The sequence below is a fragment of the Mixophyes fleayi genome, chromosome 11, assembly GCF_038048845.1.
Source record: "Mixophyes fleayi isolate aMixFle1 chromosome 11, aMixFle1.hap1, whole genome shotgun sequence".
Lineage (NCBI taxonomy): Eukaryota > Metazoa > Chordata > Amphibia > Anura > Limnodynastidae > Mixophyes > Mixophyes fleayi.
In genome coordinates, this window is record NC_134412.1 from 74,498,151 (window position 1) to 74,522,882 (window position 24,732).

Sequence of the window (24,732 nt, forward strand, 5' to 3'; positions counted from 1 at the left end):
CCATGTGTATTTGTATAGTTTATACATAAAACATACCATCCAAACTACTATGTCAGTGGAATTAGAAGTACCATAACATCATTGTATAAAGAATGCATCCAGAGTAGAATTTATTTATATTCTTTGTAATATCAAAGAAAGATTGTGACTGCACTCCTCAGCCATTTACCCAAAATGATTTCTGTTGAAATGTATGATTATAACATTAAGAGGACCGGGCCAAACCAAACTTTGCAGAGCAGATGTTGCATTGTTTCAGCACAGTCCAAAAGAAATAGCAATGACTCAGAGAGCACATTGTCCTCTAAACTCCACAGAGTCCTGTGAATTCCGATTTGCATGTACCTGCTTACAAAGGCTGACTTCATTCTAGATTCTAATATATTGCCATCTGATACAGTGACTTAAAACAAAAGAAAAACCTTTTAAGACAGCGTGATGTAAACAGTCCATCTTTGTCTTGGCAGGCCTTGAAATTGACATTTGGTTTGAAAAACTAGCCGTGGCTTAATATCAAACTAATGTAATTTTATGGGACAACTGAAAGCTGCAATTTTAAAGGTTCTTTCTAAAAAAAAAAAAAAAAAAATGAATGTCAAAATCTCGGGGCTCGGATTTTCTTTAAAAAGGAGTGGATGTGACCATTTAATTATTTATATTAACTTGGGTTAACTATGATAGTTACATGATATTAATGCCTGCTGTGAGAACTGCTCTTCAAGAACGGAATACCAATGATATAATGTTTTATTAACCGCAATGAAGGCTCAGAGATATGGCTGTGTAACTAGGAGGAGCTGCTAAGTCATACGATGTGATGCTTTTAAAGATGGTTGTAATACTTCAGCCGAGTGGTATTGAGAAGCAGCTGGGCCGGGGCAGTTGTAATACTTTGCAATAATAATGAAAAATGTTAGAGGTTAATGCCCACACCTGCCAACATTGTGGCTGTTCAAATCGGGACAGAGAGGGTGATGGGGCGTGGCCATATAACAACAGGGGCGTGGTTATATCATTTGGGGGGGGGGGGTGGCCACACTCCTCCAGGCGTTTATTGTGCTTCTCAATCACTAAGCTGCCCCTTGCTAGACCATGCAATTGTTACACTCCTACAAATACCTGTTCACCGCTGGCTATAAGTAAATGGATTTATACATTCCTCCCACCATTCTGATCCAATCGGGACAAAGCTGTCCCAATATGCACGGCAGGACAGAGTCCTCAAATCAGCACTGTACCGCCTATATCAGGACACTTGGGAGGTATGGTTAATGCCCACACCTGCCAGGACTGGTCAGACTGGTGGTCAGTGGTCTAACACACACTGCTGGCTGTAGTGCTCACATAGTGCCTGTTCTAATAGGAAAAACAATGGTTTATTCTCTTATAATAGGACTCTGTTGGGTTCCAAGAACCGGGTGGCAAGTAAAACAGCCGGGTGGAGCACCCGGGAAATAGGTGCTGGTGAGAACACTGCTCTATAGCACTTCCTGTTATTTTGTAGCCAGATACTGGAGATATTATGAGTTTTAGTGACAAGCCTTTTTTCAGCCATAGTTCTTCCTGATTTTGTACGTAGTATTATTATTATTGTTGTTTATATGGCACCAATCAAATGATGCTGTGCTCTACAGATAATATGTTATCATGCACATCAGCCCATTGAGTTTACATTCTTAATTCACACTACGGTCCATTTTTTTAGTCCGCAACCACTTAACCTACCAGTATATTATTGGACAGTAGAAGGAAACTGCAGCACCTGGAGGAAACCCACACAAACATGGGGAAAACATACAAACTCTGCACAGATAGGACCTAGGTTGGAATCGAACTAATGACCCCAGAGCTGAGAGGTAGCAATACTAACCATTGTGCCACTGTGCTGCCCTGTAGGCAGAAAATATCTTGACCGCTAACAACACACGAAAAAAATAAGCTACTTTAGCTGCTAGGAGAGCAGATGGTGATCTAGTGTAATTATTGATTTAATTGTGACCAAGTGCTTATGCATCAGGCATTACATTAAAGAAGATTTATATCCTAAATTGCTGAAACTGAATTAATTTACTTTTCTCATGTGTAAACAGTAGGTCATGATATTTGTTCCCTATATACTTTGCAGGAGAAACCATTCCCGGACTAGAACAGTGGGGGGTGCTGTTGAGCACAGTACTACAAAACAGCAGAACTGTCTGTAGTAGATGAAATCATCTAGATGTGCTTTATTCTGTTAGTCCAGATCTGTCAGAAGCTTGACTTCCAGGAAAATCAGGACTGTCCCTGACTGTCCCGTGTTGCAGAGCTTTGTGACATCTTACAAATAAACGATAGTGATGATGTGCTCTATGGCAGTGTTTCTCAACCCCAGTCCTCAGGACCCCTAACAGTGCAGGTTTTCCAGGTGCCAAGGGAAATAATTATATCACCTGTGGATCTGTTACAATGTGTCACTCAGTAATGAATACACCTGTGCTCCAGCAAGGAGATATGGAAAACATGCACTGTTGGACAATGCATTTGGATCATTAATCCCTAAGTTAAATGGAATATACACATTGACTTCTGTCATCACAGATGATGGACCATGAACGTCAACAAAATAGAGCAAGAAGCACTCATGGTACATCGCACTAACAAAGAGTATTACTCCGGCTCTCAGATTATCCTCACTGATTATTAATATATTTGTTTTTATGTCTAGGATATGGACTTTATGTTTACGCAAATTCATTTTTCCGCTACGACGGTGAATGGGAAGACGGTAAAAAACATGGTAAGATTTTAATTGTAAACCTTTTAATATTTGCACATTGACCCATTACTTGGATAATATATGATTTTTCTCACACTGGCTGTATATGAGCTATACCTCTATATGCTATATTATATTGCTCCACATGTTTAGATTTTAGTAATGCTGTAGAGCAGTGAGAGCAGTATACAGCACTTCACTCAGAACAAGTTCTTGATTGTGGAGGCTCATGGGTTCAATCCCCTTGGGGTAAAATGTTAACATGCAACCAAGTAATGTATACATGGCTGTGACCAACATCTAATTGTAGTCTGAAGATTTCCTTTTGGAATAAGGCAGTTTAGTGTCATCATTTCACCCAGCACTGTTACCCTACCACAGGATTCCATTATTTTATACCTCTATTCCTTTTATTAATAAAGTATTTAGTCTCTGAACGGTCTCTAGCAGGTCTCCTTTGTTTTTTTTCTTTTAAATAAGTTCCCAGAATTATAAAACATTTTCAAGATGTGTTTAACAAGTAATTTATACAATGGCAAAATGACATGTGCATCTATTGCCCAGGATTGTATTAACCCTGACACTTGGTGCTCCTTCTTAGTCTATTTGTTACCGGTATTTTCAAGTCCGTCGCTATTTTAGATCTCTCTAACTGTATTCTCTTTAATAGATAGGTGGCACAATTATTACCATGGGCTATGGGCAGCACGGTGGCTTAGTGGTTAGCACTTCTGCCTCACAGCACTGGGGTCATGAGTTCAATTCCCGTCCATCTGTGGGGAGTTTGTATTTTCTCCCTGTGTTTGCGTGGGTTTCCTCCGGGTGCTCCGGTTTCCTCCCACACTCCAAAAACATACTGGTAGGTTAATTGGCTGCTATCAAAATTGACCCTAGTGTGTGTGTTAGGGAATTTAGACTGTAAGCTCCAATGGGGCAGGGACTGATGTGAGTGAGTTCTCTGTACAGCGCTGCGGAATCAGTGGCGCTATATAAATAAATGGTGACGATGATTATATTAGCATTACCTTCCATCTTTCTACAATGAACCTCTTCTGCTGTTTCTCTGCCTAACTTGTCATTTGCTCTAAGTCCTTCTGTTCGACTTAATGTCCTGCTCTTTGTTAATAACCTCACAAATCTTAGTGTCACATCTCTACCATATGTCATAGACTTTCTACATAAAAAGGTCAGGACTCCGTACTAATCCCTGATGTACCCCGCAAATAACTATCCCAATGTAAATATTCCATTTATCCCCACCCAAAGCATCTTATCCAGACAGCCAGTTATCTACGCATGTACATATTGTCCCTAGTCCCAGTGATTCTATTGTATGTACTAATTTGTTAGTGGCAGCACAGTGGCCTAGTGGTTATGTCTTCCTCACAGCACTGGGATCATGAGTTTGATTCCCGACCATGGCCTTATATGTGTGGAGTTTGTATGTCCTCCCTGTGTTTGCGTGGGTTTCCTCCGGGTGCTCCGGTTTCCTCCCACACTCCCAAAACATACTGGTAGGTTAATTGGCTGTAATCAAAAAAAATTGACCCTAGTCTCTCCCTCTCAGTCTGTCTGTCTGTGTGTGAGTGTCTATAGTAGGGAATTTAGACTGTAAGCTCCAATGGGGCAGGGACTGATGTGAATGAGTTCTCTGTACAGCGCTGCGGAATTAGTGGCGCTATATAAATAAATGATGATGATGATGTGTTATGTGCTACTGTATGACATGATTTCACAAAATCTAAATAAATCTCATCAATTGAACTTCCAAGATTAAGTTTACACCGTACTTCCTCATGGGAGCTGATCAGATTACTTTGGGATGACCAGTCCCTTAAAAGTCTGTGTTAACTCTGTTATAAGTTTATTTTCAGTAATATCTGGATGTTAAATCTTTAGATATTTCTTGAAATATTTTTCACACTGCTGATGTGACGTCATGGTCACTGGTCTAATTTTCTGGGTGTTATTTTTTTGGTCTGAACTGAACTCCTTCAGAACATATGGGAGGATTACATATGGGCCAGGTACTTTATCAATCTTAAGGGGGTCTATTTAGCAAAAGCAGATAAGCCCTAAATCCTTCACCTTTAGCAGTCACCTTTCCTGTAGAGCTTCATGTGCTCACAGGTACTCTGATGCCTCCAGGTGTTAAGCTCAGAGTAGTAAAAGCTCATCAAAGATGGCCGCAGCGCAGATGGAACCAGGGGCGCTAGCCCGGACTGGAGCCGGTGGTCAGTGGCAGGCTGAGGTCAGGGGTCCGAAGCAAACAGGTAAATCGATATCCAAGCAAGGGTCAGTGTCACAGGCGAAGCAGAAAAGTCCAGAATACAAGCCAAAAGGTCAGGGCAACAGGCGTACAGGCAAGGTCCGAAGTACAGGCAAGGGTCACAACAGTAGATCAGGAAGACAGGAATCAAACAGCAGGTCAGCACAGCACAGGGCTGGAAACGCTATAACTGGCAGGGAGGCTAAGCCCTCTCTGCCTTAAATACAGAAGATAGCCAATCAGGACCTTGCCCTATAACTATCCCCAGGTGCTGGCTAACAAATTAATGCAATATTAATTAGCCCGCAGGCTGTTACCCAATCTGTGCACGCGCCCAGCGGTCAGCGTTGCCGGGACGCGGCACTGTTTTAGCAAGCGTCCCGACCGTTGTCATGGAGAGGGTCGGGACGACGGAAAGCGGAAGCGACATCCCAGCTGTCATGACAACAGCCGGGACGTCACTATCGCTTTCCGATGGAGGAGACGAGCCACGGCTCGTAACAAGGGCATCTTATTTTCCAAATCCCCTGACCGGTGAAGAATGGTTGCCATCACCGGGGGCCTGTTGAAACGGCAGAAAGACAGTCGGTAACACGGGCCAACACAGATGGTGAGAGATCTAGAGAGGGTAGATAAATTTGGGTATCATCCACATAGAGATGGTACTGAAATCCAAAGGAGCTTATTAGTTTTACAAGTGGTGTAGATAGAGAATAGCAGAGGACCTAGGACTGAGCCTTGTGACCCACAAAGCCTCTGCATTGTCCCCTTCTTCAGTGATTTCTTCCAGCAAGATTGGTTTTAAACAACATTTTACATATAGACTAACCATTATTGTCTTTCCTTCCTAAACATCCTATATTCACTCTTTCTATATTCACTACCCAGTCATGTGTCTGATCAAATTGTTTCAGTTATACTCACAATATCATAATCTGCCTCCAAAGTTATTAATTTATAGCATCTGGTATCATGCATATGCTATTTCTTTGCTACTGTTATTTTGAAGCACCACATTATCTCCTCTAGGAACCCTACCCCCAGTACTTTCCCCATTTCTATTCATTTAGCCCTGTCCTTACAGAGAGTTCCTATCTTCACCCTCCATTTCCAAGTTTAAAATCTCTTCTCATCCTTTAAAAATCTTTCCCCGGAGCACCTAACACAGAGTTGTCTACTCTCCCGGAATGTCCGGGAGACTCCCGAATTTTTGGAAGTTCTCCCGGACTCCCGGGAAAGCAGGACAACATCCCAGGTCCAGCTCACCTTGTTTGTGAAGGTGGTGGGGGCGGGGCTACACACGTCATCCTGTCTTGCCCCCACCCACCGATAGGCAGAAATGGGCAAAGATTGACAGGGGGCGTGACCTAACGGGCCGATTCTTGTGGCAACGCCGCCAAGATGGAGCCCCCTCCCGAACAGCTGGCTGCAAAAGTTGGTAAGTATGACCTAACATTTTCAAGGAGTACCAATCTACCCGACCTGCAAAATATGATAAGGCAGAATGCACCGGAGACTGTAGTCACCTGCACGTGTCTGATCTTTACTGCACTCCCACACTTCCTATCTGGAGCACTCATTCTTTTGTCTGCTAGAAGACATATTCTGGTACAGTAATGCTGCTCCTGAATTATTTGCTTAACAGAGTGCAGTTGTAAGGTGCTGGTGAAATGATGAAGACTTAGGGGTATATTTACTAAAGTGCAGGTTTGAAAAATGGAGATGTTGCCTATAGCAACCAATCAGATACTAGTTATCATTTATTTAGTACATTCTACAAGATGACAGCTAGAATCTGATTGGTTGCTATAGGCAACATCTCCACTTTTTCAAACCTGCCGTTTAGTAAATATATCCCCTAGTAATTATGGATCCCTTTGCTGATACTCGTGCTGTTCACATGGGCAGCAATGATATATGCAACAAAACTAGACAGTCAATAAGTTTCCATTTTTGTCCTTGTTGCAGATTTCAGAGAAGCTTACTTGATAAGTAAGTGAGTGACGTGCCTTTTGTGGCGTTTCCCCAACGTGAACAATAATGTTAGATAACGCTACACTATTGCAAATCAATATATTCTAACATATATAAAAGAGACAGTCATTAGGGTCTGTAATGACTACCGCTTATCCCTTTTATTGCAGGTCACGGGAAGCTTTTATTTAGAGATGGAAGCTCCTACGAAGGGGAGTTTGTGCATGGAGAGATTACCGGCAATGGATTGCGTTACTGGGCAACATCAGGTTAGTTCTTGTCTCGTTAAATAGAAAACAAAAACGTCTGTCTTCAAAGGCTTGTCACTGTTCGATCAATGTGAAGGGTTTCCATTACATAACATGAATTTTCATGGGTTTAATATTTGAACCACTTGAAACTCTGACTTGCGTTGAAGTTGTCTATGCAAAAATAATTTATGAAGTGCCGAGTAGAAAAAGCTTTCACAGATGCAACAAGGCCTGGCTTTCAGGAACATAGGGCTTAATTTAAACAATCAACCTTTTATGGCTCTTTACTCTTAATGCTGATGCATACATTTTGGGTATTAAATAAAAGTTTTTTTTCTATTGGTCTGGCAAAAGTACATACAGATTAACAAATAGAGAGAAATACAAGATGTTTAGTTACCTACGTGTACAACCTCTTTCTTATCACTGGCGTGTCCTTCAGCTCTAATAGGAATTATACACGGGTAGTAATGTATTGGCAGTGACAGCAGACCAGCTTGCAATATAGATCAGACTTGAATTTATCATATTAGTGCATATTATAATAAGACTTTTAAATATCTTTTTTACTGATTTTTGTTTTTTTAGAACTGAAAATAAGTTTATAGAGTTGTATAAAATATTTGCTGGGGGTACAGAAAAAAAAAACCAGGGAAAGACTTAGATCAGGGGGGAGAGGTACATAGTGGGTATGGAACACAACAGTATATCATAAAACACAGGCAAACTACATAGTCACCTCTCTGAAGTAGTCAAATACAAGTATAGCCAGTCAGTTAATGAAGTTAAAATTCAAAACCAAAAACACAAGTCAAGTCGTCTTTTACAGTATGGAGACCCCAGACCATTATAATTTCTTAGCTAAAAAAATGTTAGGGCCCATGAGGACCAGTCAAGTCTAACTGATAGGGGGGCGAGGCCGGGCTTCCTCTCCCTCCGTAACATAAATGTGCCAGCTACGCCATTTCACTAGTGGGGAAGTGGCTGCCGTGGATTACGGAACTCCTAGGGGTAAATAGATCAAGCTGAGAGTTTTCCGACGGGCTTGAAAAACCAATCAGATTCTAGTTATTGTTTATTTAGTACATTCTACAAAATGACAGCTAGAATCTGATTGGTTGCTATAGGCAACATCTCCACTTTCAAACCCGCCGGAAAAAAAATCCTCAGCTTGATACATTTACCCATAAAGAGTTTCCAACTCGAAACTGAAGTTCACTTTTGCTATAGTCTTAGGCAAAGTCGGTGGAGTCAGTTGCTTCCAGGCCTGTGCTACGGCCGTTCTCGTTTCGATAAAAACTTGACCCATCACATATCTGTCCCAGGAGGGAATTGAGGGGGGATAGTGGTGTAGTAGGTGTGTTGGATATCCAAGGACCATCTCCAACAGATGAAAAGCATCTAACCACAGGGGTTGCAGGATTGGACATGACTCAAAAATATGAAATATATCTCCTCTCTTAGAGCAGTTACGCCAGCATGTTGGGGGTACTGAAGGCCAAATTTTGTGCAACTGCTCAGGGGTCACGTACAGTCTATTCAAGAGTTTAAGCAGCATTTTAGTGTAAATTACTGGGGGTTTTTTTTGTTTTTTTTTTAAGGTTTGTTATTTTTTTAGATAATAAATGTTGATTTTAGACTCGCTCATCTGATGTATGAATTAGTTTTTATAATTTTCGATTAAGGTGGTGAATAGACATCGCTGACCACTTTGAATTTATCATATTGACTAATGGAGGCACAAGCATTTGGCAGCGCAGTTTAAAGGGCGCAGAGAAATGGAATGATTATTTTCTTAGGGGTTAATAAATCATAAAAAGGCTATTTTTGTTCTTATAGACATATTTTTAAAAACACTGTTTTCTTCAAGTACAATGTTAACAGATATGTATTTTAGCTTGATTACATGTGATGAACATTACTCACATGATATTACACCAGTGTTTAAATAGAAAATAACACTTGGGGCTAGATTTACTAATCTGCGGGTTTGAGAAAGTGGAGATGTTGCCTGTGGCAACCAATCAGATTATAACTTTCATTAATTTAGTGCATTCTACAAAATAACAGCTAGAATCTGATTGGTTCCTAGACACTCCCGAGGAAGCCCTGGAAATCCCCCTATGCCCCCTTCCTTCTCTCCCCTTTTCCTTCCTGCTCCTTTACTCTTTTTCTTTCATTTATATAGGATAAAAATTATGAGGTTGATTCCTAGGGGTATATTTACTAAACTGCGATTTGAAAAAGTAAAGATGTTGCCTATAGCAACCAATCAGATTCTAGCTGTCATTTATTTAGTACATTCTACAAAATGACTAATAGAATCTGATTGGTTTCTATAGGCAAAATCTACACTTTTTCAAACCCGCAGTTTAGTAAATATACTCCTTAGATTTAAATACAAAAGTAGAAATTTTGGGTTTACATCGTCTGTAATAACTTGCCCACAACAGGGAGCTGTGTGATGGGACAAGTACAGGATATTGGAGGGTCCGTCTTTACAGCATTTTAAATAAAAACTACCAAGTGACACTTTTTACATATGCATAATATACTATATATACAAGCACAAATGGAAAAAATACAGGAATGTTATAATGCACATTGATTTCTCCCTAAAATAGTTTTCTTAAATGACTACAAGTACTAAAATAATGGTTTAGCTATGTACTGCCACCTGCTGTCCACCAATGGTTCTGCAATCCTTGTCTTAATGGTTAATTCTGTTTCTTTGTAATTTCCTCCTACACTGACACTGCATAGAATGGTTTGTATTTCATACAGACTATGTAAAACAAAGGTAAGAAGTATATTCAGAACACTGTGAAATGTTAAATATCAACTGTTCAGTGTTGTCTTATTTTAGTAGATTAATTCAGATTCCCCAATTAAAATGTTTTAAGCAACAGACATGAGTTAACGGGAAACATTTGCTGCATTGATTCTGTTGAACTGAATCTGTAAATCAATGTCACTCATAACTCAGTGGATCAGACACATGAATATTGATGATGTCTGAGCTGAATATATTCAGCTTTGTCTTTTTACAATTGTCAGTTAACTTTAAGCTTGCCTTAGTGTAGCTATTGGTACTGTTATATCTAATTGCAATGACCGATAAAGTTTCTACGCACTTTGATTTTTAGGTATTGAGTGGACAGCCTAGCCCAGGGCATGGGTCTGTACAGAATAAATTTTCTTTTTTTTTTTTTTTATAAAATAATGTATTCTTTCACCTCCATGGAAAACATATTTGCAAACTGTCACATATCTGCCACTTTTCCGACGCTCCGGGCCCAATGTGGGTGTTAAAGCCCACTTGGCGGCACAGTGGCACAGTGGTTAGCACTTCTGCCTTACAGCACTGGGGTCATGAGTTCAATTCCTGACCATGGCCTTATCTGTGAGGAGTTTGTATGTTCTCCCCGTGTTTGCGTGGGTTTCCTCCGGGTGCTCCGGTTTCCTCCGACACTCCAAAAACATACTGGTAGGTTAATTGGCTGCTAACAAATTGACCCTAGTCTGTCTGTGTGTGTGTTAGGGAATTTAGACTGTAAGTCCCAATGGGCAGGGACTGATGTGAATGAGTTCTCTGTACAGCGCTGCGGAATCAGTGGCGCTATATAAATAAATGGTGATGACGATGATCTTCTCATGCGAGCCATTTATTGCTATCGCAGACATTTTTTAATTTGCTTGTAGCTGTGACTTATCCCTGTCTCCCATTATCCTTTTAGTCTCTTGGTTGAACTTGGTTACCATCTTCTCATTTTCGCTAAGTGGCAGCAACTTGGGGATACCGTTCTCCATTGTTCTCTTGTGTGGGCCTCCGTTCCAGACCAGATAATCCTTAGACTTAATGTCCTCTAAGGTTCCTTCCTCATATACGGTCCCATAAATCTTTGAACTCTGTCACTTATATATTGCTGGCACTGTATTTAGGGTCACAAAAAATGAAATCCCTCAAACAAATTAAGTGGCAGCAACATTGTGCTTAACCTTGCACCTAACATCCACACATCCTGCTCTCAGTAGGCTACATTATGGTAGTACATACCATAAATCAATGTTCTGACCTAGCTGAAAAGAGATGGTTGTTTTTCTGAAAATACTTTCACTTAGCGGTTACATTTCATAATGTTAGCCAGAGAAACACAGCCATAGTGTTTTGTTTTCTATCTACAGTAAAATATTCTGCTTTGTACCACAGGAAATACATATTCGGGTGAATTTCTGGAGGGAGAACTCCACGGCCATGGTGTGATGCGGTACAAAGATGGCGGAAGATATGAAGGAGAGTTCCTTTTTGGAATAAGAGAAGGTCACTAATCCTATGACTATAATCATTGCCACATTTATTACTTTAGTATACATTGAAAACGTTAGTTAAATTAATCCCCTTTGTAATGTTCACCCTCTTTTCATAGGCCCATTATACCTTCAATTCTTACCTTTCCTACTGTGTCAAGGATCGTGTGTTACACCTAGTGGCAGGTCAGGGGACTGCGACCTGCGGGTTCTCGGCAGCTAAGCCCATCCTGCCTTACGGCGGTTCTTGGTGAAAACCGGGGAATCCGTTAGACTCTGCACCCTTGGTCGGCCAGTCTAGGTTAACACAAGGAATCCTATCTCTGAATTTGTTACAACTACGCACTCGAATCCCTAATTTATATATAACATAGAATAGAGACCCAGGGGCCCTATACCAACCCTCCAGCACGTTGCCTGTGGTCTCCTTAGAATATATATTTGTGAAATTTACTTATAGCACTGTACACAATCCTTATATTCTTTTTCATGAATGATTGCTTTTCGTTCCACATAGGACATGGCTTGTTGGTAGACAAAGAAGGACAGACCTACTCTGGGGCTTTTCATAACAACAAAAAGTATGGAGAAGGACAGATGACTTACCAGTGAGTTTATCTTATCCATTGTAACTCTTTGGGGGTATATTTACTAAACTGCGGGTTTAAAAAAGTGGAGATGTTGCCTATAGCAACCAATCAGATTCTAGATATCATTTATTTAGGACATGCTGCAGAATGACAGCTAGAATCTGATTGGTTGTTATAGGCAACATCTCCACTTTTTCAAACCCACATTTTATCTGTAGATAAAAAAAAGTATTCTGCAGAAGGTAGTTAGACTGATAATAATAAAGTATAAATCTCATGTATGTGTGAATTGTCTACAACAGTTTGCTCCACCCACTCATTATGTCTAGCTGTGGATGAAAGTCAATGCCCCCCCCCCCCACTCTTGAACACACTTATAATGTAGCACTTGTTTATTATATACTACACGTAGCGAGTGGTGTATTTGTTTTGCACTGGTCAGGTTTTTATTCGCTTTTGAGGAATGCAGATTCAGGATATTTGGGCAAAACAGAAAAACCTGATACTCGGAGAACCAGAACGGGTATAATATGGCTGCTGATGTAGAAATAATGTGCACCTGTGTCCAGCAAGTGAACTTATTTGCCTGTAAACACTCAGCAAGTGCTGTATGTCATCTAACGCTACATGTGTCTGCCAGTGGGATACCGTCACACTGAGTGTGTATGGCCTGTAATCTGAAGGAACACGTGTTTTGATGTCATGCATTCCAAATGTGTTTCTAAAGCTCCCAGTGTAATGCTAGCTGGCTTTCTGGCAGAATTCGCTGTACACATATTTACTTTGCCTGGTTACTTAACTGTTTTGGGTTGGCACAGATCAGGCAGCAGGTGTGATTAGTTCTAAAGTGGCACCCATGTGACTTTGGTATCTGAGAAAAGGGATATCCCACCGTAGGGAGAGGGCTGGGGGAGAGAGCGCTGGGGTTCTCAAATACACTGGAAGGAACACACTGGTTAGGATTCTATGCAAGTTTGCTGGGCTACACTCCAAAGCAATCACAAAGGACTCCATAAGACCAGTGTATACTTGCTGAATTTGGCTACAGGGAAGATACATGGAGGGTGTTACTGTTTTCTGGTTTTACTTCTTTATCCATACTTGCTTTGTTTCTAATGATTCTTTGTTTTGGTATACCATAAATATAGACAATAGTCCTGCCACTGGGAATGATTATTTACTGATTTATTAGCGACTGCCAATGTTACCAGTAAGCAATACTGAAATTAAAGTTTACATTTAATGAAGAACTCCTGGCAAATACAAGTAGTCTGTAATCCACTTTGCCCCCAACTAGCAGAATGGTGGAGGGTCCAGTACATGGGACCACTGAGTTTATGGAGCTACTCACCTCTGCTGGCACCCATAAAGTTTGCTTTTCCAGCAATAGCTGCAGTAACCTGCAGTGTTTTAATTAATGTACCCAAATGATCCGTAGATTCCGTCCTCCAATAAATCCTGTCCCTCATGTTAACCTTCCTGCAGCAAGTTAATGGAACATTCCCCAAGCTCAAAAAGACAGAAAATGTGCAGGTAAGTTTGTAAAGTGCCAACGAAGCTTATTATGAAGGTGCAAAGGGAATGTGTCCCAATTATCTGTTAAATACTGCCTGTTTTTCCATGTAGGACACAAATACTTGATAGCTTATTTGTGCACTGAAATTTAAAGTTGATATTTGTGTGCTACATGAAACAACAGTCACTATTTAACTTATGTGCAAAACAGAAAACTAATTTGCACCACTTGCATTGTAACATGGTTTTGTCCAGGAGACTGAAATAAGAAGTTTCTCAAGTTAAGATCCTTAATGAATCAGGCCCTAGAATCTGATTGGTTGCTTTAAGCAACATCTCCACTTTTTCAAACCCTGTAGTTTAGTAAATCTAGCCCTAAATGTTCAATATCATCTTCTATGATAACTGTAAGTGATAATTTGAAGGCTATCCAAAAACACGTATTATTTCAGTATAATATTAGTATCATCTATAAGACAGGGATTTTTGGCTTGTAATAGAATATCAGGTTATGTCTTTCAAATGTTATTACCATTCAAAACTGCATTTACAGTAGCTCTGCAATGGATGCAGTGTATTTAATAGCCTTTCATTTAGTGGCACTTTAATATATTTCTGCCAAATGAACATTGCCACAGAGAATACAATTCCATGCCATTTGTTTACAAAATAAAAAGCCATGAACACTTAAAACATAACCAATGTTAATTAAAGCTGATTTGCGGTTCTGTTCTGGTCACTTAAACATTTTAAATTTTAATTGATTAACAATTATAATCACATGAGTTATCTAAGTTTATCTCCCACACAGTGAAATATATTCCGTTAAATTGTGACATTTTATGTATATTTAGTTAATATCAATACAATTTATAGAACAGAGATATGTCACTACCAGGGCCGGATTAACCATAGGGCTAACTGGGCTACAGCCCAGGGGCCTATGGCATCAAGGGGGCCCTTGAAAGTGCTCAGCAGCAGTATTGATCGGGGGCGCCCCCGGCGCGATCAGTGCTGCTGAGCACTTTCACTGCAGTCCTTCCCCGGCGAGCTGCAGTCTCCTTACTGAGGAGATCTCGTGAGTCTCACTCTCACGAGATCTCCTGAGTAAAGGGCGTACAGCGCGCCGGAGAGGGGGGGCCCTCACGGGGGAATGGAGGCCCCCTTAGCCCAGGGGCCTCCATTCCCTTAATCCGGCACTGGTCACTACATATAGTATGAAAGCCGTAAAATGATTGAAGTAAAGATGCTGTATGTATTATCTGGGATAATGAATATTGACTTTTTAATGAGTGTAGGTATAAGCCATTTATGTAGAACAATAGAACAATGTGAGTCAAAATCCAACACACAGTGATGCTGCCAATTCACCAGGCCTTTAATCCTACACCTTTGGACATTGATTTACAATCACCAAGTAGATTGTATTCTCTGCCGCTTCCCTACACATTATCCAATCTCCACGGGACAACATTGCATCTAAAACAAAACAAGAGCAGGAGGCACTTCCAAGGTGCAGAATTTCTTTGATACATTTGTATATTAAAATACTTTTTAATAAGAATCGGAGATAAGCCATACACAGACATATCATTTTAGCTATCTTTCTTGTCTATCAACTCAGCACAGTCAGGAACACCATACACAATTCAAGCTTGCTCCAAACCAGCTCCCAATGCATTCATCAGATACCCCTTGTGAGGAAGTCCTCCAACAAAATGCGTTGGGTTGATGTGAGGACATCGGGGTAATACTTAGCCTTGTTAACCGGTGACCCATGGTCACTGCCCCAGTACAGGCGTACCATCGATTTGCACTTTGCGACTCAGTGCCTGGGACCTAGTGACCAATTTGAGGCACACCAGGGTAATAGATGTACTTGAGTCAATAAGCCCCCAGACCTCATGGCTTTTCCAGCCTTACAGGCTGCACATGTGGCTGCAGATTTGCGGACTTACCCTTGTTGATACACATGGCTAGGTAAACTTCTGATGTTAATACCTTCACCTCTGGCACATCCAGGTAGCATTCCTCCTCCTGTTACCCAGGTAGGTCCACGTGGCAGCAGGCCACCATGGACAGCTCATGGCAAGCTATTGGAATGAGGTCTCATCAGCGGGGGTTATCCCACCACACGTAACTCAGTCAGTCACATTGGAAGCACCGTTGTGGTGTCGGGCAGCCTCCGGTGTCTCTTCCTCAATAGAGATGTTGTTGTGTTTTGTGTCCTGTCACATTTTGGGACCTCGATCCTGCCGTCTGGTCTGTCCGTTCTCCTGGTCAACGGACCCACTCCAGAGTTGCCGATTCATCACATATTCGTCTTCGAATTTAGCCACATCTTCTGGGGACTGTGTGTCTAGGTCACTGACCAATTTGCAGACCTCGGTAGCTAGATTCAGCAAAACTGTTTCAACGTAACCAAATCCTTTATCTCCGTTGCAGTAACTGCTTTCTGCACATCTATTTATCGGTTGCATGCCATTCACAGCTGGCTTGTAATCTCGACATGCGACTTGAGTCAACCCTTGGCCAGAATCCAGAACTTTGATCTGTAAGTTTCCAGTTACTGCAAATCAGGCTAAGAATGCACTGTGAGACTCAGAAGCATCTTATGCCTTGACAACCACGGTCTTCACTCCTCACACATAGTAGGGACTGAGCTCAAGGTACTCCTGCTTTTGTTATGCACACAAAGAAGTGACAGTCCGTTGAGGCTCTTCTGTCCACACAGGCACAGTCTTGGACCAGTCTGAAAGAAGTAGTGACTCCTAGGCAGCACTGTTCTGAAGAGAGAACCCCTCTTCCCTTCATCTGTGTCTTTTTAAAAAAGAACGTTCTTACTACTTAGGGGCTGCCAGGGACTATCCTAGTCCGCCTCTTGTTTGCAGGCACACTGCAGTGTGTGGCTCCAACATGTCTGCCATAAAATACCTACATACTATGGTAACACATTGCAATCCAAGCAATATTAAACACAGTTCAGACGAAAATAGGATAAACCACCAAGCTATTTTCAAGGTCCTGACAACCCCATCTCGTCACAGTATGCTTTAAGCATATCTTACTCAAACAGAAGCTACTTACGTACTGTGCAGAGTCACAGGTATCTTAAGATACCTGCTGTTCTGCATATTATGTAAAAATTAGTATTTTTATAGGACGCAATTTACGTCTATGTTCTTTTCGACCAACTCGGCATCATGGCCTGAATCTTGAAATGTTTAGATACAGTATATTTATTCAAAGAGTCTCTCTTGGGCAGCCAATGCAAATCAAAGTAATCAAAATACCGGTAACAATATTCTGATATATAAAAGTATTATTTATTACAGTCTAGATATAATATCCATTTATATGTTATTCCACAATATACTTTTTCAGTTTTACACTTCACTTTTTACTTTTATGCGTGGTGTTGTGTGTTGGTGCCCACAAACCTTCATTGCCTTTAACCACAAAAGCATAAATGTAAGCCAAATGGGATACTAATAAACTCTGGAATGTAGAAACCAGGTTATAAATCAAATAAAATTTCACTCATGTGTGCTCTGTTAATGGAATCAGTAGACCATCTGGCCTAGGCTGTTCTCTCATGTCCTCAAATTCAGGGCTTTTATTATTTCCATATTGTACTATATATTTTTAAAGCAGAACATGCACACATTTATGTAAATAGCTATGGAGACGTTTTCTAAGTTGTAAAATAAAAGTCATGGCAAGCTTGCTATCGCTGCATGGGTTCAAAACTTCATCTCTGACACTACAGGAGTGCAATTTTTGTTACTTTGTTTTGGTTTATTACAGATTTTTATTTTTTTTTGCCATTTTTATTTGGGTCATGGAAGTTGCCTTAATCATCAGTTTTGCTTTAAAGTATTCCTGTCACCTACACACAGCTACATATTAAACATATATCTGAATAAACAGCATATAAATACTCATATATTGTATTTTCATGAAGTTAGCCATTTCTAGGCAGATATAAGGGGCCTGATTCATTAAGGATCTTAAATTAAGAAGTTTCTTATTTAAGTCTCCTGGACAAAACCATGTTACAATGCACGGGGTGCAAATTAGTTTTCTGTTTTGCACATAAGTTAAATAGTGACTGTTTTTTCATGTAGCACACAAATATCAACTTTAAATTTCAGTGTACAAATAAGCTATCAAGTATCTGTGTGCTACGTGAAAAGCAGTCAGTATTTAACTTATGTGCAAAACAGAAAACTAATTTGCACCCCTTGCATTGTAACATGGTTTTGTCCAGGAGACTTAAATAAGAAACTTCTTAATTTAAGTTCCTTAATGAATCGGGCCCAAGATGAGTAAAAATCCCATGGACTGATAGATCCTGCTCTCTCTGCTCATCAAGCTCTGGGAAGTTCCTAGTGAATTGATAGGCTAAATTCTCATCTGTGTTTTGGTCCATTTTGAATAACGCAGTTTGGACCTGTGACTGCATGTTTCGCTGGTCAAAATGACTAGTGTAGGCTAGCCCATTTACTTGTGTTTAGGGGAATTCTAGCCATAGACAGGGCTGTTAAAATCGGCTTATATCAGACAACCTTGCTCTGAGTGCTTACATCTGGAATTCTCCAGGTTCTAACCCTGGAGCATCATGAAAGTGCCGGCTGTGGTTGGGGGTCTTGGGCCTGGGATACTCATGTTTCCACTAGTTCAGGTAGGGGAAGCCAGGGGGATTAATATTTGTAACAGGAGGTCCTCTTTGATATGGACTTGTCATCCATGAAAAAAACATCAGGAGTATATTTTCATCTGGAATTCATGCCGTTTGTCTGAAAAATCGAAAAACTTAAACTTGTATTTGTTCATAATCCAAGGGTATATGCTATGTTTTCACATAGACACTGCACATTGAGGTGCTTGCCATTGACGCTCTACAAATCTTCATGAACTTAAAACAAATTCATTAGTTATGTATCTTATTGATGAGTTTTGTTTCATGCATTTTCCGTGCAAGTAAAATGCATCATAAACACATATGAACTAGCCCATGAACATCAGGGGTTATATTTACTAAACTGCGTGTTTGAATAAGTGGAGATGTTGCCTATAGCAACCAATCAGATTCTAGCTGTCATTTTGTAGAATGTACTAAATAAATGACAGCGAGAATCTGATTGGTTGCTATAGGCAACATCTCCAACCCGCAGTTTAGTATATATTCCCCAAGTGTTTGTCTACACTTTAGATTGTGTTCAATCTGTAAATAATAATTTCTATGCTGTCTCCAAAGTTGCAGTGACTATCAGTCTATTGGACTTTATAAACATCTGTTATTCTGGATCATTACAGGAATGGGGATCATTATGAGGGAAACTGGGTGCTGGACCTACGTCAAGGCCATGGTGTGCTGCACTTTGTAGATGGAACCATTTATGAGGTACATACTTGTATTTTATCTCCTCTCATGTGCTTTCATCCTTCTCAAATATTTTTAGGAAAGGAAAGGACAGGAGTTTTTTAAAGCTAGGTGCACTAAAGAATCCTCAAATGATAATTATAATCACATTAACTATCGAGCTAAAACATAACTTTTATTGTATGTAGTTTAAAAAGCGAAATATAAAATGATATCATACTAATAAAACAAATCAGTAATAAAAATAACTGGGTGCACTGGATACTAGTACCTATATACTCAAAATCTATAGAATTTATGGTTAGGAGGCTGTCATTGTATAGTTAATATGCAGGTTATAGCGTTAAATCAGTGTCCAATTATCTGCCACTGATGTCGTTATAGACAAGACTACCACTATGATAAGTAGAACGAAAGACTGGAAATATAAATATCAGATTCTAGCTATTATTTTCTAGAATATATAGATATTTATCAAATCTTTTAAGAAGGTTTGATAAATATATCCCTAAATGTGATTAAAAAAACCCTTCAGTGTAAGCGTACATGAAAGACCATTATTTTATACCAGAGTCCGTTCCAAGCTCACAGTTTACGTTAGCGCTCTCAAGATCCATTAAGTGTCTTTTGCCTTAATCCAGTTTTATGCTAATTGTATCCTGGATCCTTATGAATAAAAACATTCATTATTTTCAAACTGGAAATCTATCACCAAACTATGTTAATGTGTAATGTACTAATATTGGTTGTAATTATCCTCTATTATAACTCAATTAGCGAGCTGCTCTGCCGCTGTTGATAGACACAAGTGTGTTGCGTAAATCCATGATCTCTCCGGCATCCGTGAAGGAAGATCATTCCTATTCTCTGTCTGTAGTTGAGGGAAAAAAATGCTTTCCTTCCTGGACTGCAGTGTTTGTAGAGCATCTATCATTCTTCCTTAGTGGTCAGGTTGAAGCTGGATGTGTAATATCGCCACATGTGGCTTTGGTGCTTCCTAATTTATGTACTTTAATATAACTTCATCAATATTCTGCTGTAAAAATGATTGGGAAAGTTGTAGATGGGTGTAGATAGATTTAAAACCAGATTGGGGAGAGACGAAAAATAAACTAGACCCTAGGATTTATCATTGTCTGAATAAGATAAAGGGACCGTAAGCCTAATATACAATATGCCTTATATAAAGGAGTTACTAATAACATTCACAATTATGTATGCAAAGTCACCAAACTGTAAAACTTGAGATATCTAACAATGTATTCATCATCATCATCAACATTTATTTATATAGCGCCAGCAAATTCCGTAGCGCTTTACAATTGGGAACACACATTGATAAAACAATACTGGGTAATACATACAGAATTTATATTCTATTTATATTGTATTTATATTTTCCTTGCACTTGAGGTTAAGCTAGAGTTCCCTATGCCATGCTACTTTCTCCAAAAGGGCACTAAAAAAGGTTTTAAGTACAGTTAGACCAGCAATGGCATTACTAACAGGAAGTTTGATGTATATCATGCTGTTTATATCATACTTGCCCACTCTCCCAGAATGTCCGTGAGAATCCCGAATTCTATGTAGGTCTCCCGGGCTCCCGGGAGATCAAGCCTATCTCCCACATCCTACCCACTTCCGAGTGGGGGCCTCCAGGACGCAATCCGTAGCAAAATGACGAGATTGCGGGATTGCGTCGTTGCGGGTGGGGCCAAAATGACGTGATTGACAGCGTCCCACTCCCTCCTCGCTTGCACTTCACCTTGCCTCCGGGATCTTCCAGAAGGGAGGAGCAATAAGTAGCTAAGTACGGGATAAATCTTAATCCACATTCTTGTTAAGGTAACCAGCCTTAGGGGTTGTGTGACAATGAATAGAGTTTGAAAACCGCTTTCATTAGATGAGGCAGGCTGCCAAAACTAAGTAAACTGTTATCAAATCAACTGCTCTTCACAATGTACTCCTAAATTCTCGTCATACTTATTGCTGCATTCAGCTCTCTGTCCTACCTATTAGTGAGAATTCCTCACCCATGTGGATTCTATACAGTGTCCTCTTTGAAGGTGTCTCTATGCTGCTCCTATATAATACATGTACTAATCTTCTCCTAACTAGATTATTGTAACCTTCTTCATCCTCATAGGTAAGCTTAGGGGTATTACACATGCCCTATGAAGACCAGACTTTGGTAGTCAGTAAAATAAAAGCTGTTGTATATTTTTAGACCCACACAAACGCCATACTTGACAACTTATTGATGGTTCGATCCGGGAGTTGGAGGAGGGGATTATGGGTGGAGGGGGTGGGGCTTGGCAAATCGCGGCAAAACTATGTAATTCCCTGATACTCACGTAATTTCGGCTCTAATTCTGCCCACTTCACTATGAAATGGGCAGATGCAGGAGGGTGCCCTACTCTCCCAGGAGTCCGGGGGGTAAATGTATCAAGCTGAGAGTTTTCTGACGGGTTTGAAAAACCAATCAGATTCTAGCTATCATTTATTTAGTACATTCTACAAAATGACAGCTAGAATCTGATTGGTTGCTATAGGCAACATCTCCACTTTTCAAACCCGCCGGAAAACTCTCAGCCTAAGGGTCTGGCAATGCACTCCGGAGCACATCACGCAAGGCTCCAATGGGAATTTTTGCCGAATTGAGTATAAAACCTTGTGAGTACAATAACTCTCAGAATGAATAGGAGCAGTATATTTTCCTAAAGAGCCCATTCAGGCAGCGATGTGCCTGGATGCTCTACTGCCCGAGGTGGCAACTCCAATGGCACCTTCTCACCTCTTGTACAAACCATAGACTTGGGTATAGGAGTTGTGTGCAGTCTCCTAGACAACTATTGTCTTTTCTAGGCATTATTAAGGTAAGTGCCACTGATAGACAATTGCGCATCAATACATTCTATTGCTTTTTCTGCCCACCACCCATCAAACGTGCTGTTCCAGACAGCTGCCTCAGACTGCTTAATTTTAAACACATCCCAGATACGGCGCACGGTTAATGGAAAAAAGGATTTTCAGAATACATTTTATGAGCAGAACTACTATAATGACATAATGGTTTTGGATATAGCCTTCACTGTCATTTAATAGATTTCAGTACATCGAAATTGCTGCAAAATTGTCTTTTTGAGTTCTTCTTGTAATATATATAGAATGATTTTTCCATCGTTCCCTTTATTCACACTTCTTCCACGTTTCCCGTCATTTCTCCAGTAATATCTTGCTCATTCCGTCTAGGTTTTTCTGTGTTCACTATTGTAACCTGCATCTCCGTTATAATCCTTTTCCTTATTCATTCATGTCCGTCCGTCTGCTAAGGAGGACTCAATAATTATTGCTCCATTAGATTCTACAGCTCTTACTTGGCCCGTTCTACTTACTACATTACCTGTCTCAGGGGCGTGAGTAGATATTTGTGGACCCCATGGCAATGGTGTAAAACTCACATTTACATATGAGATTTGGAAGGGAAGACTACCCCCCCCTCACCAGTTTATAACATACTTGCCCACTCTCCCAGAATGTCTGGGAGAATCCCGAATTCCATGTAGGTCTCCCGGACTCCTGTGGTGCTTCCGCCATTGATCTGTACATTTAATTTTTGTTCCTCTGCTGGGTGTCACACTGATAACGTGATGTATCTAATCCAGGAAGTGCCTAACATGCACCAATGTTTACTGGAGTAAAGACAGTAATATTCTGAGCTATTGCAGCTGATCACTTTACTCAGGACCAATGACATCATTGGGTTGCGTCATGACATCACTGAGCGGTGATGTCACTCGGATTTATTTAATGGCTTTAGGGGTGTAGGAATATTTGTTCCGCCCACAAAAAAATAGCAGCCTCTACTTTTGGTAAGTCGACTTTAGAAACTCGCTTTGAGTTCAGTATTCAACTAGCAGGGTCACCCGGCGTTGTGCGGGTCCGGTTTGTGCAGCAGTTTTTATATATTGGCAAATAGTTTGGTAAAAAGAGCAAAAATGCTACTTGGTTGTCGTTATGTCATGTTGTGGCGTTTCCTTCCAGCAGTCAACTATGTAACATTTGGCAGCTTTACCCTGAGAGCTGCGGAAGGTATTCGCCAACAAACAAACTTCTTCTTTTATAAATATGTATATAAGATTACCATCTATACAGCAGAGATTCCTGTTCTGATACCAATGGTGTAATTATGGCTATAATCCATATGTAACTTGTATATTGTACACATGTAGACGCATAGTATCCTGCAAACATAATCAGTAGTTGACTTTGTTGCATTGCATTCTCTTGCAGTCCTGGATTTTTTTGTGCGCAGCATATTTAAATAAAGAGCCACTAGGTGTCAGTCTAAGATTTCCTTATAGACTCTCATAATAAAATGTAATGGTTAGATGCTAGCCGAGCTCCCTGCTGGGTTGTAAATGTTTACCACTACAGTTACATTTTCAATAGAAATGTGCTTAAAGGTGGAACAATTTCTTGCTGGGAACAATATCCAACAACACCGCCAACCAACAATGCTAAGTACTCAAGCAGATACTTAGAATGGTAGAGCGTGCACGGACGTCTTTTTTTTCAAAATCCATATATAAATGCAGAAATAGCAGTGTACAAAAGAGAACAGAATTCAATGCGAATAACAGTGTATGTTTTATGATTAATATGGTTTTTTTTTTTTTTCTTTCCTTTTCTTCTTGTTACCCCCCCCCCCCCCCCGTTCCCTGTAGACACTTGTGTGCCATTAGTGTACGTTTGTAAAGTTCGTTTTTATATTATCTAGAAGATGATTTTGTAGGTCTGGGGATGACGTCCGAGTATATTTTATAAACTCGTGGAGGTGGAAGGGGTAAGATATAAAGTGCAATCGTTTTCTGCCTCCTACTCTCTATGAATCCCTGTAGGGAGGCATAATACTGTGTCTGGCCATGTGTAAGACGGAAACCTGGGAACCATAATTTTATCATTTATAAAGGGAAATTTATAGTGGAATAAAAACACACACATTGACCTGTCAACAGTGAAATGATTCTATTTTGTACAGTTGACATTGTGAGGGGGGTGACGAAGGTCTGGTACTTGTGAGTGATATGGTACCACAGTGGGTTGTCTTCGTTGTCTCACAGCGCTGGGTCGTTAGGTTTGAGCCTGACCCAGGGTGCTATCTGCATGGAGTTTGAACGTTTTCCTTTTGCCTGAGTCATTAAGGGAAGTAAGGCGAAAAAGAAAAATGGAGTAAATGATCTCCGGGACAAACCATGTTGCAATGCAAGGGGTGCAAATTAGTTTATTATTTTGCACATAAGATAAATATTGTCTGTTTTTTTCATCTAGCACACAAATACTTGATAGATTTATTTTGACAGTGAAATTTAAAGTTGGTCTAGGACATCCTCTACCCCAGCTATAAATCTGTCCCCACATTTCAAATTTACCTCCCCCTCCAATGCAACATGGTTTTGCCCAGGTGCAAAGATACTCCTTTTTTATGCTTTGCTCTCTATGGCTTATGTCACACTTCTACATTCTGTAACTTGTTAGTGAATAAGGCATGTATTTCTGAACTTCAGCAAGAAACGAGTCCTTTTTGACACAAATGCTATAATGTGAGCATGCAGCGAAGGGGTTAATCATACATCCCATAATAGCTTCTCTGTGAGATCTTCCAATGATGTTACATTTTTGT

The 24,732-nt window shown here is 40.2% G+C and overlaps 1 protein-coding gene across 3 annotated transcripts in view; it reads left to right on the plus strand.

Moving 5' to 3' along the window:
• The window catches only part of MORN1 (MORN repeat containing 1), a 231,698-nt gene that overhangs the window by 7,536 nt on the left and 199,430 nt on the right, over positions 1 to 24,732 (plus strand). The window contains exons 1-6 of one of the 3 annotated variants that reach the window (XM_075191727.1): positions 2,518 to 2,623; positions 2,705 to 2,776; positions 7,169 to 7,267; positions 11,460 to 11,570; positions 12,075 to 12,165; positions 18,982 to 19,069. In XM_075191727.1, the coding sequence (XP_075047828.1) occupies positions 2,578 to 2,623; positions 2,705 to 2,776; positions 7,169 to 7,267; positions 11,460 to 11,570; positions 12,075 to 12,165; positions 18,982 to 19,069 (507 nt within the window). In that variant the 5' untranslated portion in view covers positions 2,518 to 2,577. Of the gene's footprint in view, positions 1 to 2,517; positions 2,624 to 2,704; positions 2,777 to 7,168; positions 7,268 to 11,459; positions 11,571 to 12,074; positions 12,166 to 18,981; positions 19,070 to 24,732 lie in introns of those variants that run through there. The other 2 variants (XM_075191725.1, XM_075191728.1) reach the window with 2 other exon arrangements.